Source organism: Malus domestica, chromosome 15, assembly GCF_042453785.1.
Source record: "Malus domestica chromosome 15, GDT2T_hap1".
Taxonomy (NCBI): Eukaryota; Viridiplantae; Streptophyta; class Magnoliopsida; order Rosales; family Rosaceae; genus Malus; species Malus domestica.
Window position 1 is genome coordinate 9,895,215 of NC_091675.1, and position 26,836 is coordinate 9,922,050.

The 26,836-nt window shown below is 38.1% G+C and overlaps 1 protein-coding gene across 1 annotated transcript; it reads left to right on the forward strand.

The window, feature by feature from the left end:
- Positions 1 to 1,565: 1,565 nt before the first annotated feature.
- On the forward strand, positions 1,566 to 25,666 carry LOC103431441 (DNA topoisomerase 3-alpha). Its single transcript, XM_029094613.2, has 25 exons — positions 1,566 to 1,972; positions 2,160 to 2,338; positions 2,425 to 2,497; positions 2,762 to 2,884; positions 3,023 to 3,144; positions 3,222 to 3,294; positions 3,377 to 3,493; positions 4,075 to 4,158; positions 5,091 to 5,270; positions 5,397 to 5,525; positions 7,122 to 7,196; positions 8,036 to 8,125; positions 8,268 to 8,372; positions 9,023 to 9,057; positions 10,160 to 10,289; positions 11,260 to 11,312; positions 11,391 to 11,490; positions 12,284 to 12,322; positions 19,747 to 19,825; positions 21,939 to 22,010; positions 22,464 to 22,535; positions 23,628 to 23,792; positions 24,125 to 24,286; positions 24,790 to 24,910; positions 25,269 to 25,666. Exons 1-25 carry the CDS (start codon positions 1,679 to 1,681, stop codon positions 25,504 to 25,506), a joined length of 2,910 nt encoding a protein of 969 aa, XP_028950446.2. The 5' UTR covers positions 1,566 to 1,678; the 3' UTR covers positions 25,507 to 25,666.
- The last annotated feature ends 1,170 nt before the right edge of the window (positions 25,667 to 26,836 follow it).

The following is a 26,836-nucleotide window of genomic DNA, read 5'->3' on the forward strand; positions in this document are numbered from 1 at the left end:
CTTTATTTTTGTTTGATTGTTGGATTGTGTTTGTTTGAATTGAAAGTAACTGATTGAACTGACTATTATGATGTCTTCAATTTTGTTTTGGGAAAGTTTATTTGAACTCATATAACCTCTTTCTACACCTAACTTATTCTTTACACCCATATAGTTTTTAATTAAATTATCAATATCCCTTTAAACCCAATTTTACTACCTAAACTACCCTCACAAACCTAATATAATATGCAAATTTATCTTTACACCCATTTTAAAAATAAAAATCCAAAATCAATGTTCTACAACTTGTTTTCCACAACTCGTTGATTGAGAGTGTAATGTCCATACATATATGGAGTCGTGTTTGATGAATTGGTCAAACAAGCAATCTAGAACCGGGAAGTGATGTGAGCAGGCAAGATTAAGTGAAGTAATTAACTCATATGTTATGGTGTTTTTGTGCTTATTTGAGATTGAAATGTTAAACCAATATGTTTATTTCTCTTACAATATAAATCGAGTTGGTTTTAATCCTTGTGTGCTTTATTTGAATTGCATTCCCATTGTTTTTTTCCCATTGCCGCTTCATAAACAAATGCAGTAGCGTTTTTCAAATGCTTTAATCTCAAGTATTTTCCTCGGTTTTAAGATTAGGTGTATTGGGTGGTGGAATTGTAATCTGTAAATCCATATTCTTAGGCATCACTTGGGTTTTAGCCACAGTAATTCAAATCTGCATGAATTAGAGGACTCAAAATCATTTTATGCATACACATAAACTAGTAATAATAATTAACTTAGGCTCTCCGTTGTTATTGGAACCGGAGGTGAGTATATTGATTAGTGGGTTTATTGATAAATTTTAGTTTCATTTCTGATTTCATCTTGTGTTTTATGGTAATTATACAATAGGGTAAAACTCATCATTCACATTTTAAATTTAAGTTGGGTGTAGAGTGAGGTTATATGCGTTTAAATAAAATTTTCCTTTTGTTTTATCTTGGACCTATTTCTTTACATGTTTGTATCGCAATTAATCGATCTATTTGGTGCTAGTGGCGCTAACATTCAATCTATGTGACCTAAACCATACGACCACTTACTATCATTTCATATTTCTAAATTGACTCAGCAGTTGGTGCTATTGACACAATATACTTGTTAGAAACAACTGTGCCCGGTTTAGTTTTTTGACCAAAGTTGACAGTTTTTTTTATGGTTTATTCGTTGTGATTCAGTTTGGTTTCCCGATTCACGGATTTTTATGCTCACTCCTAAATACAACTAGATAAAAATCACACATTATATGTGTGTTTAAATACATGATAATTTAAAAAAGAAATTGAAATAAAAATAAAAAAAAGGAGAAAAACACGAAGCGGGAGAGAGAAAGTAGAAGAGTAAAACTATAGTTATATGTGAGTGAGAAAGAAAAGGAAGCAAAAACTTGTGGCTGGTGTCCTACAAATGGATCAAGATCTACCAGTAAAGCCCAACCCAAAAATACAAAAGCAATAACCCGGTTTGGTAAGGCGGGTCGGGTCAGAATCAGAAATGAAAAGGCCCAAAATAAAGAAAAAGGCTCCCTGAAAAATCCCTCCGAACAATTGGAGTTGGCGCAAGCGGGAAAATCCAGGAAGTAGAGTTCAATTCGAAGGCGAAATCAAATGGAGGCGGGGCGAGTAGAGTGGTGAAAATGTCAGGGAGTATTAGGGTGCTGAACGTGGCGGAGAAGCCATCGGTGGCTAAGTCGGTGGCGACATTACTGTCAGGGAACCAAGGGCAAGGGCTGAGAGTGAGGGAAGGCCGATCCCGCTACAACAAAATCTACGAGTTCAACTACTCAATCAATGGCCGCCCCTGCCACATGCTCGTCACCTCCGTCACCGGCCACCTCATGGAGCTCGAATTTGAGGACCGCTTTCGAAAGTGGCACGCCTGCGACCCCGCCCTTCTCTTTACCGCTCCCGTCCATAAAAAAGTCCCTGAGGTCAGCTCCTCTCTCTCTCTCTCTCTCCGTCAAGGATTCTGATATGTTAGGGCTATTTGATTTCTTTACCGTATTCTTACTGGTGTGTTAGGGCAGTAGCAAGAGTAGTGTGTTAATCTGCAATCGAATATGCAGCAATGTTGGCCTCTGATTTTTGTTTGTGTGGATTGTAAATATAAAAATGTAGGACAAGTTGGATATCAAGAGGACGTTAGAGGAGGAAGCAAGGAGGTGCCAGTGGCTTGTCTTGTGGCTCGATTGTGATAGAGAAGGAGAAAACATTGCGTTTGAAGTCATAGAAGTATGCACAGCCGTGAATCGTCATCTTACCATAAGGAGGGCTCGTTTCTCAGCTTTGACTGAAAGGTTCTGGACCTAATTAAATTCCAAATTTTCATTCCTCTTGGTTTCAAGTAGTCGAACCGCACTGTTTAATTTTATTGTCGTTTCAGGGATATCTATAATGCAGTGCAGAATCTTGTCAACGCAAACAAATTCTTTGCTGATGCAGTGGATGCTAGGCAAGTGAGTACCTTTCATTACCCAACTCTCTTTTTGTTGGTCGTAACTTCCAAGTTAGTTTGTTAGGTTATATAAAACCCTATAGACTTTTGGGAACTACAAATTATGCTCCAGGACACCTACGTTTCTCACCACCCACTATTTGTGGTTAACTCAAGGGATCACTGTTAGTCATATCTTCATACTAACATTTTGGGTCTATCATTCTTTGGTAACACTGTTTTCCTGTGTCAAATAAAGTTTAATCTTCTTTTCTTTTTTCTGCAGGAAATAGATCTTCGGATTGGTGCTTCGTTTACTAGGTTTCAGACTATGCTGCTGAGAGATGCATTTGTTATTGATTCCACTGCAAGTGACAGAAATCTTGTTCTAAGTTATGGTCCTTGCCAGGTATGTAATTGATTACAAGTTTACAAACTTTAGATCCATAACATATACTGATTTAAATGTCAGAATATTCAATCTGCCTCCCCTTTCAGCACAGTGCCCTACAATTATCTATGCTTTATAATTTCCCTTTGTTTGTAGTTCCCTACACTTGGATTTGTTGTGGAGAGATATTGGGAAATACAGTCGCACGAGCCAGAGGAGTTTTGGACCATAAACTGTTCACACAGATCAGATGAAGGCATTGCTACATTCCATTGGATGTAAATTGTGAAGACTTTGTGTTTCCTTTTCAGCTTCACCAACCATTTGAAGTTTAATGATTTTAATACTTTTGCAGGCGTGGACATTTATTTGACTACGCTTGTGCTGTTGTTATTTATGAAATGTGTGTTGAGGAACCTACTGCTACTGTAAGTCATGTTGAGTTTGTGTAACATTGCTAATTTTCGTATAACCATTTGCACTCTCCGCTTTAAAATTTCCAAAACACAGGTGACAAAGGTTAGACAACAGGAGAAGCTGAAAAAGCCTCCAAATCCTCTGAATACAATTCAGCTTGAACAGCGTGCCTCAATATACTTTCGGATGAGTTCTGAACACACAATGAAGGTGAGCACATGGGCCACAATGTTGTCTTGATGTATATCTGTTTCTGGGTTACAGGTAAATTGATAAAAAAATCAATGCCAATTGCTTCATAGTTCTCCTAAAGATTTGACTGTCCTTGTAATTGTTTTGAATCTACAAGGGAAAGAAACTAATAGACTTATCCATAGCATTGAACTTAAGTTACAGGCACTGCCATTCCTGGTTTTCTACTAAAGTTTGATTTGTGATTCAGATGTATAGTTTATGATTAGAATTTTCAATGGTTGTCTCATAATTTATAATTTTCTATGAATCTTCTAGTTGTGACTGAAGCTATTTAGGTCTTAGAGTTTGATGAAATGGGCTGGTTCCGTTGTATGTCAGTAAATGTTTCAGAGGGGTTATTTGCCATTATAATATATTCACTTTTCTTCTTCTCCAAAGGGGAGGATAAAAATAATATATTTCTTGTGCAGTAAAGGGGCAACATCCATTTTCTTAAATTCTATTTCATATTCATTTAATAGACATTTGACATGTTTTTGTGGCTGTGGATTTCATCACATTTTACCCCTGCACTCATTCACCCTTACTGATTGTAGGTGGCAGAAGAGCTGTACCAAGCTGGTTTCATCAGTTATCCTCGTACGGAAACTGATGGCTTCTCTGAAAGGACGGATTTGCGTGTTAGTAACCTTTTCTTCTATTGAGAATCACAAACTATGTTACTGGTTCTGGCAGTAGTAACTGTTGAAAAGCATTGAGATTTTGTACAATTTAGGATTTTGATATAGGCTGGGTAAAAGAATTTAAAAAAACTAATTCAGGAATTGAGGTCAAGCAGATGCAATGTGAGAGCAATGAAGAATTTGGAACAAAGATGGTTAGAGAATAGAGAATGACAGAATTCACAAAGAAACTATTTCATGTAGGTGGATGCAATAATAAAATGTATGCGTACATTCATGCATACGCACATAGAATCTGTTTATGGCATGAGATCTAATGTTCTCATAAAGTGAGTAAGGAGATTGTGGTTGACTTTATTTAAGTATTTTGATTCCATTTAAGATCAAAGTTTTTCATCTCGATAGCATGACCAAGAAAGTCCACGCTATATGATCAAGTTACTCTTTTCTTCTCCCACTTGCCACTTTGTGAAAAAATTTAGTGTTGTTGTCCCTTCCTAAGCCTATCAAATTTTGCTCTGTCTTGAGTGCCTTTCCTTCTTGAAAAGCAGATCTTTGAGACTAAATCTCAATCGATCCCTCTCGATTATAGATGCATGGGCAACTCCCCCCTTTCCTCCTTTCAATCTAGTTTTTATGAAGTCTGACTGGAGGGGAGGTTGAATGATAAATTACCAAAATGAGTAGTACTTCTGGAAGTGTCATTTTAACTCGTGGAACATGAAATGATTTCTGTTTTGAAGCCTTTAAAGTTCCCCTTTGTATGCCATTTATCATACATTAGCATAATTTGTCATTTTTATTGCCTTTTCACTCTTCGGGGTTTTAGCCTCATAGAACGCTGTATTGTGTTCATCTCTAGGTTCTTGCAGCTCTATTTTGGTAATATTCCTTTTGCTGCGTGACTGATTAGATGGATCGTAATGTAGGCGATTGTGGAAGAACAACAAAGGCATCCTGGATGGGGATCATATGCTCAACGATTGTTGGACCCAGCATCTGGGCTTTGGAAAAACCCTAGCAATGGTGGACATGATGACAAGGCCCATCCACCTATCCACCCCACTAAATTTTCTTCTGGAGAATCAGGATGGAGTCAAGATCACCATGTAAGTAGTCTAAGGCATGCACTGGTGATAATTTGTTCAGTGCATGTTCTTCAATTGTTCTTTTATTTGATCTAAGCTGAGATATATACTTTATCTTGTATTATTATTATTTTTTTCTGGTTTCAGAGATTGTATGAGCTGGTTGTTCGCCATTTCCTGGCATGTGTCTCACAGCCAGCTGTAGGGGCAGAAACCACTGTTGAGATTGATATTGCTGGTGAATTGTTCTCTGCTTCAGGGAGAGTTATACTAGCAGTGAGTTTTCCGTTCCAGTCTTGATTCTTCTTTACTCTTTGGAGTCAAATTTTGGTCTTGCTGGTTAATATATGTTTTTTATATTTTTTCTTAGTCCCCTGACTAAGTGTTATCTTTTTGTTTTTTGTTTTTGTTCAAATGTTGGAAACTCTGTAACCATTAAGCTGCCTGTTGACTTTCATGAGAAGTGTTGTCAAGAGTCAAGACTAGGTTTGCCTTGAAAAAATTTGGGTGGTTTGTTTTTTGGCCTACAGTGATCTTAGTGCCATTTCTTACTAGCTACTTGCACTGGGAATTCTTTAGATGTGTACTTTCTTGTGTTTTGGCTGGCTGAAAAGGGGTGATGGTAGGAGATCTGGTAGCGCATAAATATAAGAAATGATCAAAACTACTTACATCCCTCTAGTAGAGTTCCAGAAATCACTCGTAGTGTTCTTTGGAGTGAGTCCTAGACTTTTAAAGACTAGGAAAACATAGTTTGACTAGGACAATACATGAAAATCCTAGACTTTAAAAGACTAAAGTTTGTTTCAAAACATGAATTATCAATTTTGTAGTCCTTTGGAGTGATCCAAAAATACTTGATTATGTTTGTAAACATGTTTATAGAACTATATATAGAAGTATTGATATCAGCGGAAGTTTCTGCGGAAAATAGCAAAAGTTGGTTTCCTGACCAATTTCTTGAACCCCGTTTATAAAGGTTTAGCGAAACACTGTATGAGAGTGATCAATATTTTTATGATCTGCATGTGTATATAAATATGTTTAATACGGTAATACGATGGCCCTGTGGTGGGAGGAGGAAGACTGGCGTTGGAGGGTCACAGTGTCATTGAAAAGAGATGTGTTATCTGGATTTCTAGGGAAAGGTTTAAAGTAGGGTACTGCCAGCATTTGGCATGGTAAATCCCAAAAATGTATTAACTAAGGGGAATTGAAGTGGGGAAATTGCGAAACAATGAATGCTGATGTTCATTGTAGGAGCTTCACGTTTCCATGCTTCTCAAGCTGTACAAATACTTGTGACATTGGCTACTCTGCAGTGGACCCTCTTGTATAGCTTATATGGGTGACTTAGGGTTTGAGTTTGAGCGTTTATTTTCTTATTACTAGCATGTGATTCTTTGCTAAGATAAATGAGATGGACCCCATGTCCAGGACCTTAGACCCATTACCTCTAACTCAGGACCAAAATATGGGTCCCAACACTCCGAATTTGGGACCTGATTTGGGGAACCTGAAATCCATACCAAACCTCGGACCTGTAACCTTAAGACTCCAGATCCATTTTCTGTTCTACGTTCTTCCTAGTAAGTCTCTTTCTGGGTCCTGAATCAGCTCTAGGCTTAGAAGTTGAACAGTATCCTTGGGCCTTGCCGTTTTGTCTTTCCTGCAGTGAGTTTGATATGCTTTCAATGTGTTCGTACATCTTGCATGATTTTTGAATTGTCCGTATGTGATGGTTTGGCACTACATAATCAATAGTTTTTATATGTTTGGAAAATAAGCAGTACTACATAATCAAGTCTTTATATGTAAATAAGATTGAGTTTTTAAATTTTTTATTTAACTCAATCACTTTTTCTTTTCCAGAAAAATTACTTAGACGTTTATCGATTTGAATCATGGGGAGGTTCGTTGCTACCAACATATGAATATGGACAACAGGTGTGTTTATTAATCATTAAGCTATGCATCTAAATTTTCAATTGGTGTTCAGTTATTGTTTTATTTCATTCCTGTATATATAATCTCTCTGTCACCATTTCTCAAGCCTTTTCTCATATCCTATCAGCGAGCTGAAAACCATAACTAGCATATGACTCTAAATATACATCCTACTTAATATGAAATGATTTCAAGAGAATATGTGTGGTCGAACTGTTAGATCAAGTGATAAAACATGACTGAGTTACCCAAATTATCATGTAAGTCATCAAATTGCAGAGACTAGAAGTTTGGCTAATGTTATTGGTGATTTATGATGTATGCTTGACCCTTAATTAGGTGAGCATTAACTAAATTGGCCATTGATATGGCTTTAAAATTTCAAGTTTATTTCTAGGATCCCTTATTAATTCAGTGTTTTTTTTTTGTTCTTAAAGATTGAGTATTATTTCATTGAATCAATTTTGTACTTTGAATTCTTGTTTTTTTAGGGGGCGGATAAAAGGACTGTTGAAATTACATTTTTATTAAGTGCAACGATGGCATAACGGTTCAATGGGTGTGCAAAATTTGTGATTGAAACTCAGATCATGTTTTAATCCTTTTAAACACACACACATACACACTGCAGGCAAAAGAAGGGAAAAAAAAATGGGAAGACAAAGATTCTAACAAATTTGCAGTACAGATTTTTATGTTATTGAGCCTGTGGTTAACCCTCTGCTTTATGACTGGCCAACAGAAAAGAAAAAGAAATGAAACTGTGACTTATGTTGTAAATTGCATTGTAAAACCATAGTATGTGTTATACATTAAAACAATAATCATTTATCTTGCAGTTTGTCCCAACAACATTAACTCTTGATTCGGGAGTCACTAGGCCTCCACCACTTTTAAGTGAAGCTGATTTGCTGAGTTGTATGGACAAGGTATCGACTCTATGAATTTATCTCTTTAGTAATTTTCTTAGGCAGCTATATTGATTTTTATTACTTTTTTCATGCATATACCTTGTCTATGTTATTACATATTTTAAATATATTTATCTAACCTTTTTGTTTGATTTATTAGGAGGGCATTGGCACAGATGCAACGATGCATGATCACATAAAAAAGCTGCTGGATCGATTTTATGCAACCAAGGACTCAAGCATGCGTTTCTCACCAACCAATCTTGTAACTTTTCTCTGGCTATAACAATATGCTATATTCTTTCTCCCTCATGTTTAATCTTTGTATGGTTTTCCCGAATGTTGTTTTTTTTTTATTTGGGAGGGAGGGGCTTGCCTACTGTTTGCTTCTTGTTGTGAGGGAAACAATTAGTTAATATTAGAAAAAAAGAAGTGGGGAGCAAAATGAATTGGAAGGTTATTTGTAGTTCTCAAAAGGTCTTCTCAGTAAAATGTCGTGTTGCTCCCATCTAGGTATGATAGCAGAATTTTGGAGTTGGAATAGTCATGAGTCTTTTTTTTTTTTTTTGCACGACTTTTCCTACTTTCTCGTTTTTTGTTTATCTCACGAAATTTGAAAGGCTAAAGGTTGGGCTTTTTGCTTGGACAATTGCTCATAGTAGGTGAATTCCTATGACATGGTATAGAGGAGGAAACCCTGTTGGTATCATTCTCCTGAATGGTGTGTAATGTGCAAAAGTGATGCTGAATGCTTGAACTTCTTTTTATTAGAAGGAGAAATTTCATTTTATTAGAAATTCTTTACAGTAGAGTGGACAAGTAATCCACCAGGAGCAGAAAGAAAAAGAACATTTCTTTGTTGTATCCTAGTAGAAAGCTAGTGGAGTTTGTATTGATAATTTGGCATAATTGCAGGGCGAAGCGTTGGTGATGGGATATGATGACATGGGGTAAGAAATTCAAATTCATCTTCATTTCTGAAAAATAATATTTGAGTCTTAAACTACTGTTAAGAATCAGCTGCATTTTTTTCTTTCTTGATACAAGCGATAGAGTGAGAGGGGGGAATCGAGCCTAGGACCTTTAGTGTAGGGGTAAATGCTCTTAACCATTTGAGCTACAAGCAAGTCCGTTGTGAATCAGTTTCTATTAAACTAGTTTGCTATGGAATCATAATTTCTTGTTGGGTGGCTTGTTAATGTTTTAGTTTATCCGCAGAAACTAACTAAAGGAGTTATATGAAGATTGATTTTGAATTTTCTTATCATACCTGGAAATCTGTAAAACATGTTTTATGATCAATGAGATATTTTATAAATGAATGAACCATCGAATGCTAGTAAGAAGGGATATTGTGTGGTTCGGCAGTGGTCCATTTTAGATTCTGTTAGCAAATGCTGACTAGAGTCCTGGGATATAAATAAAAAAGTAAAGGATTTATACATCATGAAAAATATGATAAAACATTGTGTACCGTTCAAAATGAAGACTGCCAAAAAATTTAAAAAGTATACAAGGCGTTGACCGTTGAGGTGTAAGTCATTTAGGACTTAAACTACTACAATTTGAAGTATATATGAAACTATTTCCGATGAAAGTCCTCTTCTCTTTTGGAATTTTTTATGAGAGTTGTATCATATAGATTGTGGATCTTTTGTTCACTACACCTAGTCTTTGTACTGTGTTGTATGATTACTGCCAGTAGTTTTTTATTGCTCAGTAAATAAATATATCCAAGATCAGCAAGTCTGTTGAGTGAACTATTGAGGGTTACCTATATTCTATCTATCATGAAAAAACCTCATATTTGAAGTTTCAGTTTCTAGTTTACAATGTATGACATGTCAATATGCTTACAAAGCTGTCCAATAATTATTATTATATGGTTAGAAGTCTGAAGCTTCAAAGCTCCACATGAAGCTTACTTGCAGATATTTTTTGTTTCACATGATTTTTAATGACTTCATATCTAGAAAGAGCAATATTTGTTAACTGATGTATGTCTTTTCAAATTCAAGGGGAATCAAATTTATGGGAATCTTTACTTACTAGGTATAAACTGTGGAAACCATACCTTAGAGCTGTTATGGAGCGTGACATGAAAGCTGTTAGTGAAGGTGCTAAGAGCAAAGCTGAAGTTTTGGAAACTTGCTTGCAGCAAATGAAAGCTTGCTTCCTAGATGTAAGTTTGTAGTTTGATTTTTCAGTTACTATTTATAGCTTAATTTTCTTTTCTATTCTGATTCTAGTCTTATGCACATAGACAACCATATCATACTAATTAGACTTTAGAACATATATCGCCTAAAGATGAAACTGTCAGGCTACATTTTGCATGTGGGAAAGAGAACTTGAGAATGGAAAAGTGCTGACTTTCCCATGTTTGGTAAGTCCAAGTTTAAGAAATGATTTCCTGGGTCTTGGGAAAATAGGGGGTGGGGAGTGAATCCCTCCACCCCCTTGGTATTCACTTTCCTTCCCCTTGGGAAACCAAAAAATGTATTGATTGCCATATTTCCTATTTTTCTATGACAAATTTCTCCTCATTAAAATTGCCCTTTATATCCCCCCCAAAAAATGATATTTTCTACCTTCTTTCCCATTGTTACCAAGCTTGGGAAAGAAATTTTGCATCTCCCTTCCTCTAGGAAAAGAAATGGGAAATAATTTCCCATGAATTCCATTCCGCATACCAAGGCAACCTTAGTGTCGACTGATATACTGGTAGTTTTGTTTTATGAAAATATCAGTGGAAATATGAACTATTAAAAGAAATATCATGTAGTTAAAAAAATGACGAAAATTTATCAAAAAATATTGGAGATTTTATGAAAATTTTGGCAAAGCTACAAACACATCAATTAGACATGTAACATAGATTGGCATACCCATTGAAATATACAATGCATATGATGAACAGGCAAGATATTTTCTTTTTCTTTTTCTTTTTCCTGTAATAAAAAATTCTTCAAGCTGCTTCCATACAGCATGAAAATCAGTTTTAAATTGTGTAACATGGAATAATATCCATCCCAAAGACCTTTGGCTTTGAAATCAAATTGGCAGTTTTGGATCGATGCCAAGAAAAAATAGAAATTTCATTATGTTGTAGGATTTAAACCTTGACAATCACAAAATCTGGAATTTTGCAGGCAAGGTTGAACAAAGTAAAACTCTTTGAAGCCATGTCAGTATTCTTTGAGAGGTAACTTTACTTTCCTCTTGTTTCTCCACTGTATATATTTTTCTAGGATAGCAATGGCAGTCATTCAACTTGATGCAGATCTAGCAGGCCTAGTGGGGATGATCAGCACACATCTGGAGAGTTCATTCGGCGATGTGGACTGTGCCACGAAGCAGATATGGTACTTAGACAAAACCGGGTAATTATTCACTTGAGCCTCATTATATTTACGCTTTGCAAAGTTTCTTGCCTAAAATTATTCACTTAAGCCTCATTATCTTAAGTGTGTAAAGCCTTCAAGAAAACCTGAAGTTTTTGTTTAGCGAACATGTGTCTCTAGGAAGCAAGCTCGTTGCTTTGTTGATATGAAGTCATATAAGCAGGTTTCTTTGTAGTTATCATCTTTAGTGCTCTCAAAAAGTATAGTTAGCCATAAAAACCAGCATATAAAATATATATCATTAAAATTAGAGATTAAACTCGACAAACTCCTGTAGCAAGGAACCTTCAAAAAGAGAATAAACCATGTTAACTTTAGAATGAAAAAGGTGTGATTAGTGAAATTAAAATGTTATAAATTTCATTATATCGTTAAGCCTGATTCATTTTGATGTCTTTTCCTCTTAGAATATAGACCATTGATTAAGGGGATTTGAGTATGTGATGTGATTACAAGGAATTCTAATCGAAATAAGTGGAAACTTAATCGTTTTACCGAGCTTCCCTTTTTGGATGCTTGGTTTTATTATATTGCTTTAGAGTTCATGTAGTATGTAAATAGAGTATTGTTCAGATCTAAGTCTGTACATAGTTGTACTTTCTTGTAAATTATTTTTCAGGGATCTGGCTTTTGTTCTCCAGTTTCCTTTATGGCTGACAGTTATAACTTTGTCATAAGTTTATTACTGTTTTATGGAAGTCTACAACCATTTGTAAATTGTAATCATCTCCACCTTTTTTTCTTATGTAATTGTTACGTGTCTTTTGTACAGGATGGAAATTTCATGGTTGGATGCTTGGGTTATCCTCAGGTTGGTCCTTGTCTAAGATATACTTATTCTAGTCTAAATTGCATGTTTGTAAGAAGTTTTATCTGCATTACTTTTAACAGTTTGTTAACAAGAAAGACAATCTATTGGTTATATCATTGTTCTGACCTGACTGGTTAGTATGCCTCCTCATGTCCCCTTTTGTTTCTCATTTGTTAGTGTATATTTTATATGGAGATCAAGATTAAATCTTGATCAGAGGAAGAAGCAACATAACTGACATCCCTCAAATTGTTCTCTTCATGGGGCATTATTGGGTATAACCTTTCATGTGTTGCGTTAATTCTACTAGTAGGCTACAGGTTTCCATTTAGAATATTCACTTATATGAATTTTCATTTATTATATTGGTATTAGTAGCCTTAATATTTCTTTATGTTATTTGTAGTCTTTCTATGTTGGCAGTAATATCTAAAGACTAGTGAAGGATACCCATTGCTCTTTGCAGTCTAACTTAATGATTCTAACATTGTCTTGTGGGCTACTTATGCGTATAGTGGGGACTTAGATGTCTGGAGAAATTTGAATGAAGCATTGGTGGAGGAGCTATCTGAATTACTACTGCTGTTAGAAAGTGTGCCTTTCTCAAAGTAAACCAGATTCTAGGGAATGATTTTTAGATCCCTAAGGAGAATTTTCATGCAATCCCTTTCTCAGATTTCTTTGTGACAGGCTAGAAGTTCCTTCCTTTCAACCTTAAAGGGAAAATTTGGAATGGTAATGGCTTGCTAATGGCGCATGGGAAAGTCAATATTTGTGATATGGTTCAAATGGGAGAAGCTAATTTTTTTTAGTTTTTAGTTTTTCTTCCCAGTGGTGTTCTCTTTCTAAATGAGATAGGGAAAGTGTGAATCTCATGTTTCTTTGCTGCTCGTTTTAAGTCTATGGCGGAGGCAGTTGAGGAAGCAAGTTTGAGTTGTTTGTCCAAAATATTGTTGTTGACTGTTGGAAAGGCATTAGGTGGCTGGAAGGGGCAAGAAAGCTAAAGTAGTGTTTAGTATATGGACTGGGAGCAAATCTTTCGGTTGTAGTGGTATTCAAGGAGATTACGTTGTATTCTATTTACTAGGCTGCGTGTTGATGGTTAGAGTTCTTTATTTCTTGGGTCTATGGTTTACTTGTATTTGTTTCCACGTTGTAGCTTATCCTTGATTATTTTTGTAGAATAGGAGTTTTTTAGACAAGAAAAGTGTGTGAGAGACCAAGTCATCAAGTCTCCTCTTATTGATCTTCTTTTTTATCTCTTTTTTATTTAGGGCTTCGTGAGTCTTTCTCAAATTGGAACTGTTTATTTCTGTTGAAATATGATGTTTGAAATTTTATGAGACTATAAATTAGCTAGAGCAAGGGAAAAGAAGACAAAGGACCTAAACCAAGTGAGGTGCATCAAGGATGAGGATGGAAAGGTTCTTGCTACAGAGAACGCGGTTAAAGACAGATGGAAAGGTTATTTTCATAATCTTTTCAATGAAGGACATGAAAGGAGTGCTTCTTTAGGGGAGTTGAGTAACTCAGAAGAGTGTAGAAACTACTCTTTTTATCGTAGAATCCGGAAGGAAGAAGTGGTTGTAGCTTTGAAGAAGATGAAGCATAGAAAAGCAGTAGGCCCAGACGATATACCAATCGAAGTGTGGAAAGTTTTGGGAGAGACAGGTATAACATGGCTCACTGACCTTTTCAATAGGATTTTGAAAACGAAGAAGATGCCAAATGAGTGGCGAACGAGCACTTTGGTGCCTATCTACAAGAATAAGGGTGACGTACAAAATTGCATGAACTATAGGGGTATTAAGCTAATGAGTCATACAATGAAGCTCTGGGAGAGAGTCATTGAGCATAGATTGAGGCAAGAGACACGGGTTTCGGACAACCAATTCGGGTTCATGCCAGGGCGCTCAACCATGGAGGCAATCTATCTCTTACGAAGATTGATGGAAAGATATAGAGATGGGAAAAAGGATTTACACATGGTCTTTATAGATTTGGAAAAAGCGTATGATAGGGTCCCAAGAGACATTCTTTGGAGGATTTTAGAGAAGAAAGGAGTACGAGTAGCATATATCCAAGCTATAAAGGATATGTATGAAGGAGCAAAGACTGCCGTAAGAACTCATGAAGGACAAACCGAAAGCTTTCCCATAACTGTAGGATTACATCAAGGCTCATCCTTAAGTCCTTACCTTTTTGCGTTGGTAATGGATGAGTTAACAGGACATATTCAAGATGATATTCCTTGGTGTATGCTTTTCGCAGACGATATAGTGTTGATAGATGAAACTCAGGAAGGGGTAAATGCAAAGCTTAACCTTTGGAGAGAAGTGTTGGAATCTAAAGGTCTTCGCCTAAGCCGATCAAAGACAGAATATATGGAGTGCAAGTTCAGTGCAAATGGAGGCCAAAACGAGTTAGGGGTGAGGATCGGAGATCAAGAAATACCAAAGAGCGACCGTTTTCGTTACCTAGGATCTATCTTGCAAAAGAACGGAGAATTAGATGGAGATCTCAACCATAGAATACAAGCTGGATGGATGAAGTGGAAGAGTGCATCCGGCGTGTTGTGTGACCGCCGTATGCCACTGAAGCTCAAGGGAAAATTTTATAGGACGGCAATAAGGCCAGCGATGCTGTATGGCACAGAATGTTGGGCGGTGAAGCATCAACACATACACAAAATGGGTGTAGCGGAGATGAGGATGCTTCGTTGGATGTGTGGGCACACGAGAAAGGATAAGATTAAGAATGAGGATATCCGGGGTAAAGTAGGAGTAGCCGAAATTGAAGGCAAGATGAGAGAAAATCGGTTACGGTGGTTTGGACATGTGCAACGAAGGCCTACTGACGCTCCGATTAGAAGATGCGACTATGGGACAGAGGTTCAGGGCCGAAGGGGTAGAGGAAGACCTAGGAAAACTTTGGAAGAGACTCTAAGAAAAGACTTAGAGTACTTGGATCTAACGAAGGACATGACACAGGACCGAGCACAATGGCGTTCTAAGATTCATATAGCCGATCCCACTCAGTGACTTGGATTTTCCAAGTCTCCAATCGAGAAGTTTTCCTCACTCGGGAAATTAAGGGAACACTACCCCAACCTACATGCTCCACTCAGAAAGCTTCAACATACAAGCTTCAACAAAAGAAAATTCAAAGAACTTAGCGAAGAAGGTTTTGGTGTATTTAACACAATACGTTGAAATGAAGGAAAACTTATTTATTGATATCCCCGATAAGCTACAAATGTGTACATATACATGAGTCAAAATAAACAAACAAGAGGGAGCCTTCACAAGGGTTGCTTAGGAGAAGTCTCAGCAGTCGGTAGAGCCCCAGAAAGAGAAGGCACCGGAGGGGGATCATTCGGAACCTCAGTACTGGACAGAACCCTAGAAGGAGGAGGCATCAGAGGTTGATTATTTGGAGCTTCATTACGCGGTACAGCCCCAGAAGACGAAGGCAATAAATGCCTTTGGAACAAACCCACAAATCTCTGATGATCAAGTAAAACCTGACCATCAGTTTCCTTCATCTGGTCAAGCTTCCTCTTCATGTTTGTAGCATAGTCATGTGCGAGCCGGTGCAACTGTTTATTCTCATGCTTGAGCCCTCTAATCTCCTGTTTGAGACTCATCACCTCAGCCGCCAATGATTCAACTTGGCGGGTTCGAGCAAATAGGCGTTGGGCCATATTAGACACAGAACCTGCACACTGAACACTGAGAGCCAGCGAATCCTTAACAGCTAACTCATCAGACCGTTTGGAAAGTAGTCTGTTATCTTTGGGAGTGAGAAGGTTCCTGGCCACCACCGCAGCAGTCATATCATTCTTCATCACGGAATCCCCAACGGTAAGAGGACCAGTAGGGGAGACGAAGGATGGGCGCCATATGTTGTCTGGAGAAGGCGGGGCTGCCTCTTCAACAAGGTTCAAGTCAAAACGACGGTCGGAGGGGCCAGACATTTTCAAAGGTGTTGAAGAGAGAAGAGGTTGGACAAATCAAGATCTTAGAAGTGCAAGAATGGAGCTTCTACTGGTGGAGATTTCAAGTGTGCTTTGGAACTTAATGCCAGCCCCTATAAAAATCTGCACTCGACGGATCTTCAGAAATCGAAGAGGCGCCTGCTCAGAAATCGAAGAGGCGTTTGCTTTCTCAAAAGCTGGGCTGCTTAGAGACCATGAGGGTTGATCTCAGAAATCGAAGAGGCGTTTGCTTTCTCAAAAGTTAGGCTGCTCAAAGACCACGAAGGCCGATCTCAGAAATCGAAGAGGCGCTCGCTTTCTCAAAAGCTGGGCTCCTCAGAGACCACGAGGGCCGATCTCAGAAATCGAAGAGGCACCTACTTTTCCAGCCTTGTCAGCACCTGTCACACGCACACTCAGCTTTGCGGAAATTATGGGCATTCTGTCGAAGACTTCTGAGGAAGTAGAAAACACATGAATCTTACTGTTCAATCACCCACTTCCCACACGCAACACTAGCTCATGGGTACCACAGATAACTTTGCCAAAGTTCTCTGCCAAAATTGAGCACGTAAAGCTTGCAGCTCCCACTACATCGCTCTGACCAAGAAAGGTAAAAGAATAGCAAAGAAACAGCACTAACAAAGTTTAGACCCATAAATTTTGAAGGTCTAGCTACCATATTATTACCCACAAGGGTAAAGGAACAGTACCACTGCTGGATAATTGGAAAGTCCCTGTGTGTCAACCTCTGTGCTTCGTGGCAAGGTAGACTAGTAAACATGCCCAACCTTTACTCACACTCGAGAAAACACTACCAATAAGATTGCTTGCTCCAAAATCGAAGAGGCACCGTCCTCCGAATCTCGAGAGCCAGACTCCTAACATGACTACTTTCTCAAAAATCGAAGAGAGGGTAAAGGAACAGTACCATTGCTGGATAATTGGAAAATCCCTGTGTGTCAACCTCTGTGCTTCGTGGCAAGGTAGACTAGCAAACATGCCCAACCTTTACTCACATTCGAGAAAACACTCCCAACAAGATTGCTTGCTCCAAAATCGAAGAGGCACCGCCCTCCGAATCTCGAGAGCCAGACTCCCAACATGATTACTTTCTCAAAAATCGAAGTGACACTGCTCCCCGAATCTCGAGAGCCAGACCCCCATCATGATTGCTTTCTTAAAAATCGAAGATGCATCGTTCTCCGAATCAATCGAAGAGACGCTCGCTTTCTCAAAAGCTGGGCTGCTCAGAGACCACGAGGGCCGATCTCAGAAATCGAAGAGGCACCTACTTTTCTAGCCTTGTCAGCATCTGTCACACGCACACTCAGCTTTGCGGAAATTATGGGCATTCTGTCGAAGACTTCTCGAGAGCACATACCACTTTTTCAAAGTGCTCTGACAGAGTTAAAACATGTGAAGCTGGCAGCTCCCACTACCGTGCTATGACCAAGCAGGGTAAAGGAATAGCATTACTACTTGTTGTTAGGGAGACTCCTATATATGTCGACCTCCATCCCCAACGGACAGGCAGACCTGCAAAAATGTTCAACCCTTCCTCATATTTGAGAGGGCACTCCCAACGAAGCCTTTCGAAATATTCAGCTTTCTTTCCCCCCGATAATACCTTTGCAAACAAGCTATACTAGAGCAAGAATATCTCATATCATCAGGGTTAAAAGCAAGAGTATCCCATATCATGCTTTTTCCCTGTCTTTTCCTTTGGCCTTGTTGTTACCTGCAAGACAAGGAGAAAGAGAGCAATCAGTCAGCACTTGGAATCAAGCTTCCAGCCAGGAACTGACTGCCTGGAACCCCTTACCTGATTACTTACCTGGCATTGCTCTCGAGTACTCATCTTCAACATCTTATGTTTCCAGGGAAGATACCGCATCTGCTTGAGGAACAGATAGGGCAAGTGCGAAGGATACAAGGAAGCATGTGGAGACAAGCGTAACAGCACACGTGCCGATACATCCATTACTCTGTCAAAAGCAAAAGTATCCCATATCAGCAGGGTCGAACGTACTCTAGATTTGATGGACTTGTTTTGACCCTCAAATTCTTCAGTCGGCTCTGGAGGAAACCAGAAAACCCTCCAGCTCAGTTCAAGAATAAGCCTGTGGAAAGTTACTTCTTCAAAAGCAAAAGTATCCCATATCATCTCTTCTCATCTTTCTTCTCTTTATCCTTCATGCTGCTGCAAGATGGGGAGAAGGTGAACAATCAGCCGGAGCTCTGATTGCTTACCTTGTCTGTCACCTCTTTCAGCAGATCCCCTAGCTCGGCGACTTGGGAGACTCCTACTACATGGTTTGTATCGCGCTTGACCAAGCCTGAAACTACAAGTAAGCTTCAAGTGAAATTGATACATTACCTTGTGCATCTCCACCAGTTAAAGATACCACCCCTGGATGGAGGAAGAGTACTTCCAGAGAAGATGCCACATCTACCTATGAGACAGATAAGGCAAGTCAAGACGATACCACACTCCGATACTTAGAAGTTTCGTGATTACGAGATCATTGTCTCACAATATTTCCTAATGTCATTTGTACTAAATCATTCACTTGTACTTACTAAAGGAGAGCTTGAACCTATGTACTTGTGTAAACCCTTCACAATTAATGAGAACTCTTCTATTCCGTGGACGTAGCCAATCTGGGTGAACCACGTACATCTTGTGTTTGCTTTCCTATCTCTATTCATTTATATACTTATCCACACTAATGACCGGAGCAATCTAGCGAAGATCACAAAAAGCGACCGTTTTTGCTGCCTAGGATCTATCTTGCAAGAGAACGGAGAATTAGATGGAGATCTCAACCATAGAATACGACCTGGACGGATGAAGTGTAAGAGTGCATCCGGCGTGTTATGTGACCGTCGTAGGCCACTGAAGCTCAAGGGAAAATTTTATAGGACGACAATAAGGCCAACGATGTTGTATGGCACAGAATGTTGGACGGTGAAGCATCAACACGTACACAAAATGGGTGTAGCGGAGATGAGGATGCTTCGTGGGATGTGTGGGCACACGAGAAAGGATAAGATTGGGCATGAGGATATCCGAGGTAAAGTAGGAGTAGCCGAAATTGAAGGAAAGATGAGAGAAAATCGGTTCCGGTGATTTGGACATGGGCAAAGAAGGCCGACTGACGCTCCGGTTCGAAGATGTGACTACGGGACAGAGGTTCAGGGCCGAAGGGGTAGAGGAAGACCTAGGAAAACTTTAGAAGAGACTCTAAGAAAAGACTTAGAGTACTTGGATCGAACGGAGGACATGACACAAAACCGAGCGCAATGGCGTTCTAGGATTCATATATTTGCCGACCCCACTTAGTGGGAAAAGGCTTTGTTGTTGTTGTTTGTTGTTGTATCATATTTCATTTACTTGGCATCATTTTGGTCAAATAGTTGTAACACCTATTTGCTACACATTTAGTGTAGGAATGCTGTCTGGCTCCCTGGATCTGTATCAGAAGCAGCTGTAACAACTAACGTTTGCAATTCATGCACGCCAGGTTTCTTTCTGTTATTTTGTTTCCTTAAAGCTGCCTAAATAAATGATACAAATGCAATTTAAGATGTGCTTAAATATGAGGATTCATATATTACATATAATATATATAAATAATATATCAGTCCCTTCCGTTGAGGGATCCATCAACAAAAGGGGGCTGTATAATATGCATGTATGTAGAATCGATGGAAACTTCAAATATCATCTGGATGCTGAAGGGTAAAAGTCGTCAAGTTATTCCATCTATACCTGAACTTTGTTTATGCCGTCGCATGTTTAGTTTTTTGTTTTTGCAAAATGAACCAGTTTTTAATATTTGTATGATGAGGAAATTACTTAAAGAATCGTCTCTTTCGTTACTATGATAGTTATATGTTCCAAAGTGGGAGAAACCTGGTTTTAATCTCTGACCAATCTTTTCAAATGCATCAACTGAAAGGGGTGGTTCTGTCAGGGATTCCCCTTTTTACATGCATCCACTGTACCATACAGAACAAGGGGAGTTGCATTATGATGGAAGGCATGCACACATATCGGTTTTAATATTTTGTTTGTGAGAGGGGAAATACATGGGGGAACAAAGGGACGAAGAAGAGCGGATGAAGGATGGTGGGAGAGATGTAGAAGAAATGTACAAAGAAAGACGCTCAAAATGAAAATTCAAAACCGAAAACTAGTTTAAGTTCTTTTTCACTTTCAATATTATTCTTCTGTTCCTCATCCCACCTCTTCCATCACCCACATCCCTTCTTTCCCCAATTACTTTTCTTCATATCTCAATCAAAACAGTGAAAACTAAAAACAAAAGACGAAATGGTTATCAATTGGACTTTCCGTTATTGGTTTTAAGTTTCGATATTTTTGTTTGGGATGGAGAGGAAATATGTGGGAGAAAGGAGCGATGAAGCAGGGTAGAGGGAGGGTGGTGGGAAGGAGGATGGAGAAATGGAGGAGAATATATGAAACAAAAACTTGAAAGTGAACAACTAAAAGATGTTTTCAGTTTATTTATACCTTCTTTCCACATCTACTTCAGCTCCCTTTCTGGATCATTCATTCTTCTCTTATATTTCCCCTTCATAGGAAATAAAAACTAAAACAAAATGTTTACAAACATGGTATTAGCTTACCGAACCTAAAACAACAAAGCATAAAATCCATTGAAAAAACTGGCAACAGACAAACCAATCCAGAAAGCACTCAGTGTTGAATTGTTGGAAGAGATTCCTAAAGGTATCGTTTGGTTTGCAGACGGGACGGGACGGAACGGAGAGGGAGCAAAGATGCCCTCGGATGGAAACAAGGAGGAAGAAGGAGACAGAGAGGTTATAATTTTGTGTTCCACGGATGTGGAATGAGTCGTTCTAGGGGGGTGAGGTGGAACGAAAATTCACCCAAAACTTGTCCCGTGGAACTGCGCGTTCCACCCGTTTTAAGTGCACCAAACGTGGGACGGAACGCCTTGTCCCACTCCGTTCCGTTCCGTCCCACGTACCAAACGGTACCAAAGAGATGAAAAATGGTCTTACTCTATACCCAGTTGCTCCCAGCACCTCACATTGTCACATATCCTTCTTTCAGTCCATTCAAATTCTCACATTGCTCCCAGCCCCCACAGAAAAACATGCCTCTGGCAAAATAAAGCCACACTCTGCTGACTTGGCGCAACACAGATTGGCCTCCTTGAACTTTAACACAAGGGAAGGGCATTCAGCAACTCAACCAAACCGTAAAACAGGTCTTTCCAGGCTTTAATAATTCCATCTCAAATGAAGCGGACATGCAGTCATCCATACATAATACTTCTCAGAGTCTAAAATCAATGGAGTACTAAAATTGTACGGGTCTAACTAGGGTATATTAACTGAGTACAAAAAACAAAAGTCGAGCCCATAAATACAATTAGTGGTGTTGCAGTACTGTATTATTTTTTACTTTGGTGCTCACATGCACCCACTCCTAAACTGTTCCCATTTTTTGTCACTGAAATTGTGGAGGTCATGTAATTCACCTTCTTTAAAGCATCATATGGTACAGGTTGTCCACTAGTTCTGTGTGTTACTGCTCGTATTATTTTGGATCTAATTTTTTTAATATATTTATTTATTTTTCAGGTCCTGTTTACTTGATTCAATTTACATTTCGGCGGCTAGAAATACCACCAAACTATAGTGCCAACCATTTGGGTAAGTGCAGCATAAAGTAAGATTAGCTTTGAGTTTTTCAGGGTGCTTGAGATTGCCTTCAATAGATTGTTCTCTAGCTTTTGAATGGAAGTCATTTCCTTTTCCATTTTGCTCCTTGTCTTCATTAATCCATCAAATGATTCAGAGAATTCCATCATGCGTGTGTTTGCATACTAAATATTAAGCCATTACACCATGCATTGTTGGTCTAGTATTGTTCATTGAATGAAGTTGGATTGGGGTGCTGAAAAAGGCTTCTTTACTGAGAGGATGGGCCTCAAATCTGACTTGGAGTCTATCTGAGTAGAGTAATCGGACATGATGATTCTTAAATTGTTTCTCAGTTCCATATTCATTTAAAACTTAACATTCATTCTCTCTAGGCTTCTAGTGTCTGGAAGTTTATGATTCCATAGTTGGTCTAACATGAAATTCATACATATGTGCAATCAGGTTGCATTGGCGGCTGTGATGAGACTTTTAGACAGTTGACGGAAATCTGTGGAACTGGTTCTCGGTTATCAGGTTTGTGTTGTGAGTAATTGTTTGAAATTAATCGAACCAATTTACCTTTTCAAATAAAACCAATTTTTATATGAATTTTGTTATTGAGTATTTGAGATTTGAGTTTTCTTCACAAATTATATTAGTCTCATAGTTTCATATTTTCTTTCACCCGCCACTGTGACCTCCATCTACTATTTGAGGTTTGTGCATCATTATGCAAACAATTTATCATACCCTGAAAAGTGGGATACATTATGATCTTTGGATTTGTGGATTTCTTTTTATGTATTTTTATATGGTTAAAAATATACTTGTAAGTTGTCCACCAAAGGTTTCAATTATTTTTTACTTGTAAAGTATTAACTTTTGAGTGCTCTTGAAAATTGTACCGTCTTTGTAAAACATCCTATAAAGCTTGTTTACGTTAATAATTCACCTTTCTTTACCAGAAGTTAAAATTTTGGTAGATAGGGATCTTGTAAAAACTTCTTTCATAAAAGTTAACTAAGATGATAAATGACATAAGAAATGAAAAACTGGAACAACTTTATAGAAAAAGTGCTGGGTGTATGTTTTTAATTTAATTTTGTATGCGAATTACACAATCTTGGTGAAATATATTTGTCCCATACGATTCAAAATACTACACTTTTTGAGAGAAACTTTATCCAATACAATCAGAAGTTCGAATTCTTATTAGAAAATGTTTTTGCTTTGAGTGCTGTTTATTACATTCCAACAAAACAGAATTGGCTCATTCATATGGTAGCTAGCTTGGATTCCATGGTAAGATAGGGTCAGCTGAACAAGATTAGTTCTTAGAATCCTGAATGGGAAAATACATTTTAACCATAAGAGTGGTGCATGTCTAGACAATAGAAGCTGTGCTTTTATAAATAAAAAAAAACATGTAATATATCTAATTGATATTTGTCCTATATTCATCATTGGACAGCATATAAATCTGGAAATCGACCATTCAAGCTTTTTCTAGACAAAATTTAAGATTAATTGTACGGTGTTGACTTAGTCCAACTTAAGGTAACTTACATTCTTGTGGTTATATGCGACACCAAACAATCAAACGCTGATGTTTCATATGTTTTTCAGCAAGAGGGCGTGGGCCAGCGACATCCAACAATAATGTCCCACGAAGTAATACCAGGCAGGGTCCTTGCATATATTGTCATCAAGCAGGGCATTCTTCAGGCGATTGCCCTTCCCAATCTTCAGGTCCTCGAAGTGTGAGGCCTCAATCTATGAATGTTCAAAGTGGTATGACTGCTAAACTTCTGTATATTTTCTTAATGAGAAGCTATTGCCTGGATTAATTGCCGAGGCATGCACAATCATTTAGGATGAGAGCAGACTGATATAATGTTAGAGGTATTGTATTGTTGGTCGTATGGAAATGGAGTATGCTATCAAAATGAGAGTTTCATAAGGTTAGAGAGATGAATTTCGGATAGTTCTGTTTTAGAGAAACATAATCATGATACTTTTAAGAACTATTAATTTAATGTTATTAGAATTTCACTCTTGTCGTTATATGCAATGCCAAACGGTGGAACATCAATTTTTGACATTAAGTTTCCTATGACATTCAGCAAGAGGGGGTGGACCAGCAATGTCCAACAATGTCCAACGAAGTAATACTAGGCAGGGTGCTTGCATATACTGTCATCAAACGGGTCATTCTTCAGGCGATTGTCCTTCCCAATCTTCAGGTCCGCAAAGTGCAAGGCCTCGACCTATGAATGTACAAAGTGGTATGACTGCTGAATTTTGGTTTGCATTTGTTTAATTTTTAATTAGAATATTGAATGGATTAATTCCCGAAGCATGTACAATGAGGATGAGAGGAGACAATAATATACTGCTATTATCAGTGCTTTGGAAGTAGATCATGTATTACAATAATCGTTATGGTGGTGATAAGTACGAATTATCCCAAAAGCTTAAAGCTTAAGCCTCCAGGATTTGATATATTCTAAACAGTAAACACTATGACCATACCCTAAAATGTAGATTCATCACCTGTATGAGCATAACATGTGAAGTTAAAAAATTTGTTCTTAAATTTGTGAGTTGTAAACATTCCAACAAAATATTTCATATTCTGGATTATTGGAACTTAATTAGTAAAGCCTGTTGTCAGATGATTATCTTGTCAAACAGTTTCTGACCTTTTGATCCCCCTTGGTTGTTCATATATCATTTATGTTCGTGCACCATTTGGTCGAACTAATGTGTTTTTGTGATGTGTTTGCAGGACAAGTATCAATCTCATGTTCTACGTGTGGTGCACCATGTGCTTTACGAACAGCTAATACAACAGCTAACAGAGGAAGAAAATTCTACTCTTGTCAATCACAGGCGTGCAACTTTTTTGTGTATGTAAAGATAAAAAGTTGGTTTTCTTAATTAATTGCTTTTTGTTTAAGATGCCAAAGGGGACCTTGTGAATCTATTATTTTCATTTCCCGCAAAGGTTTTTGCCCTTTTTTTCTTCAGTCTTTCTCATATAAGCATTTGATGCTTCAGTCGTTGGATTGTATCTAAATTGAACAAAATGGGTTGTTATGCGCTAAGTAATTTTATCGAATCTTTATTTTATCGTAAATGCAACACACACCGTGCACAGATACACGTATCTGGGGGTGTTTGTGTTTATACATGTCTGTACATGCGCGTGCATGTATGTTGTTACCTTATCTAATTCCCGGTCTACGCTTCTTTCTCCTTGTGCAGATGGGAGGATAGCCTCAACAATGATAACGGAGGAAGAGGTTTTCAGCGTGCAAATGTTAGTGCCTCAGCATCTAATCCCACTCGGAATGGTGGCAGCGGTAGAGGTGGCCGGGGTGCAGGAGATGCTGCTGGTGTGAGTTTTGTATCAGCGACTGGTGATCCCGTCTCCGGTAGAAGGTGTTTTGCTTGCGGAGATCCATCACACTTCGCAAATGTTTGCCCGAACCGTGGTAACTGATGCACCTCCACCTCGTAGATTACATCTCTAGTGACTACTTTTGTGCTTAAAGATTGATGTCACTGTTCAGCGTAGATATATCAGGTTAGGTACCTAGTGTTCTACAGTGATGTTGATTTGAAAGGATAATTTTCTAATGAAAATCAAAAGATTATCTTCATTGCCGTCACGCCCATTATTTAAATCATCCCAAATCAACAATGGCTTGCAATTACATACGCTTATCCATAAAATAAAACTTTAGTGCCAATAAAATAGTTAAAATGACTGCTTATACTCGTAAAGAATGTGAAAGTGGCTTGTGAAAATGAACAAAGCTCACAAAATTGTGAAGGAATTTCTCGTCAAAATATTTTGTGCTCAATTTACGAATGTTTGTGCTAAGATCGAAATTGTTCATATTATAAATCACTTTGTAAGATCATTTTTGTAAAAAAAAAAAATCAATTAAAACTAAGGTCGTTTAGTTAATCAATTGTAAAAGTAGATAAACAGTTCGTCATATTTTTACTAATTTCGATCATTTGTTTTTATACAGTTTGATGAATAAAATTTTATTCACTTTTTACAGAGATAATTTGTACATAGTAATTTATATTATGAACCCGTTAATCTACATTTTTAATCCATCTTTGCAGTCTGCTAGAAATTTCACTTTGGTTTCATAGCTTTTGAGTATTACTAGACCCACCTCATTGTTTTATTTCCCCACTCACCTTATAATTTGACCCACTGTAAAAAGTTAAAAAATTGAAATGTTATTTCTTCACCCCCTGTTATTCCTAAAATATCTTCTAATTTATATCTAAACTCATTTTATTTTAATTTATCAGAATGTCGTCACCACAGCCGCACCACCCCCTCAAAACGTCACCCACCCCCGTCAACAACCAAACATTTGACACTTTCTTGGTGGCATCTTCTTTGGTATCGTTTGGTATGCATCGGTTGGTATGCAGATGGAACGGAGAGAGAGCAAAGATTCAATCGGATGGAAATTAGGAGGAAGAAGGAGACAGGGAGGTTATAATTTTATGTTCCACGGATGTGGGACGAATCGTTGGTGAAACGAAAATTCATCCAAAACTCACCCCGTCCCACTCCGTTTCGTCTCGTCCCACGTACCAAACGGTACCTTTGGGAACAGAGAAAAACAGGAGGGAAGTAGAGAGAGAAACGGGAAGGGAGGAAGAGAGAGAAGCATGAGGGAGGGAGAGGGCGAAGATCCCCTCTCTTTGTCAGTGGTTGAAATGCAATTTTGATGGAACATAGGTGGACATCAGTGGGGTGGGGGTTGGGTTATGGAGTGGTGGTGGTTGATGAGGAGGGA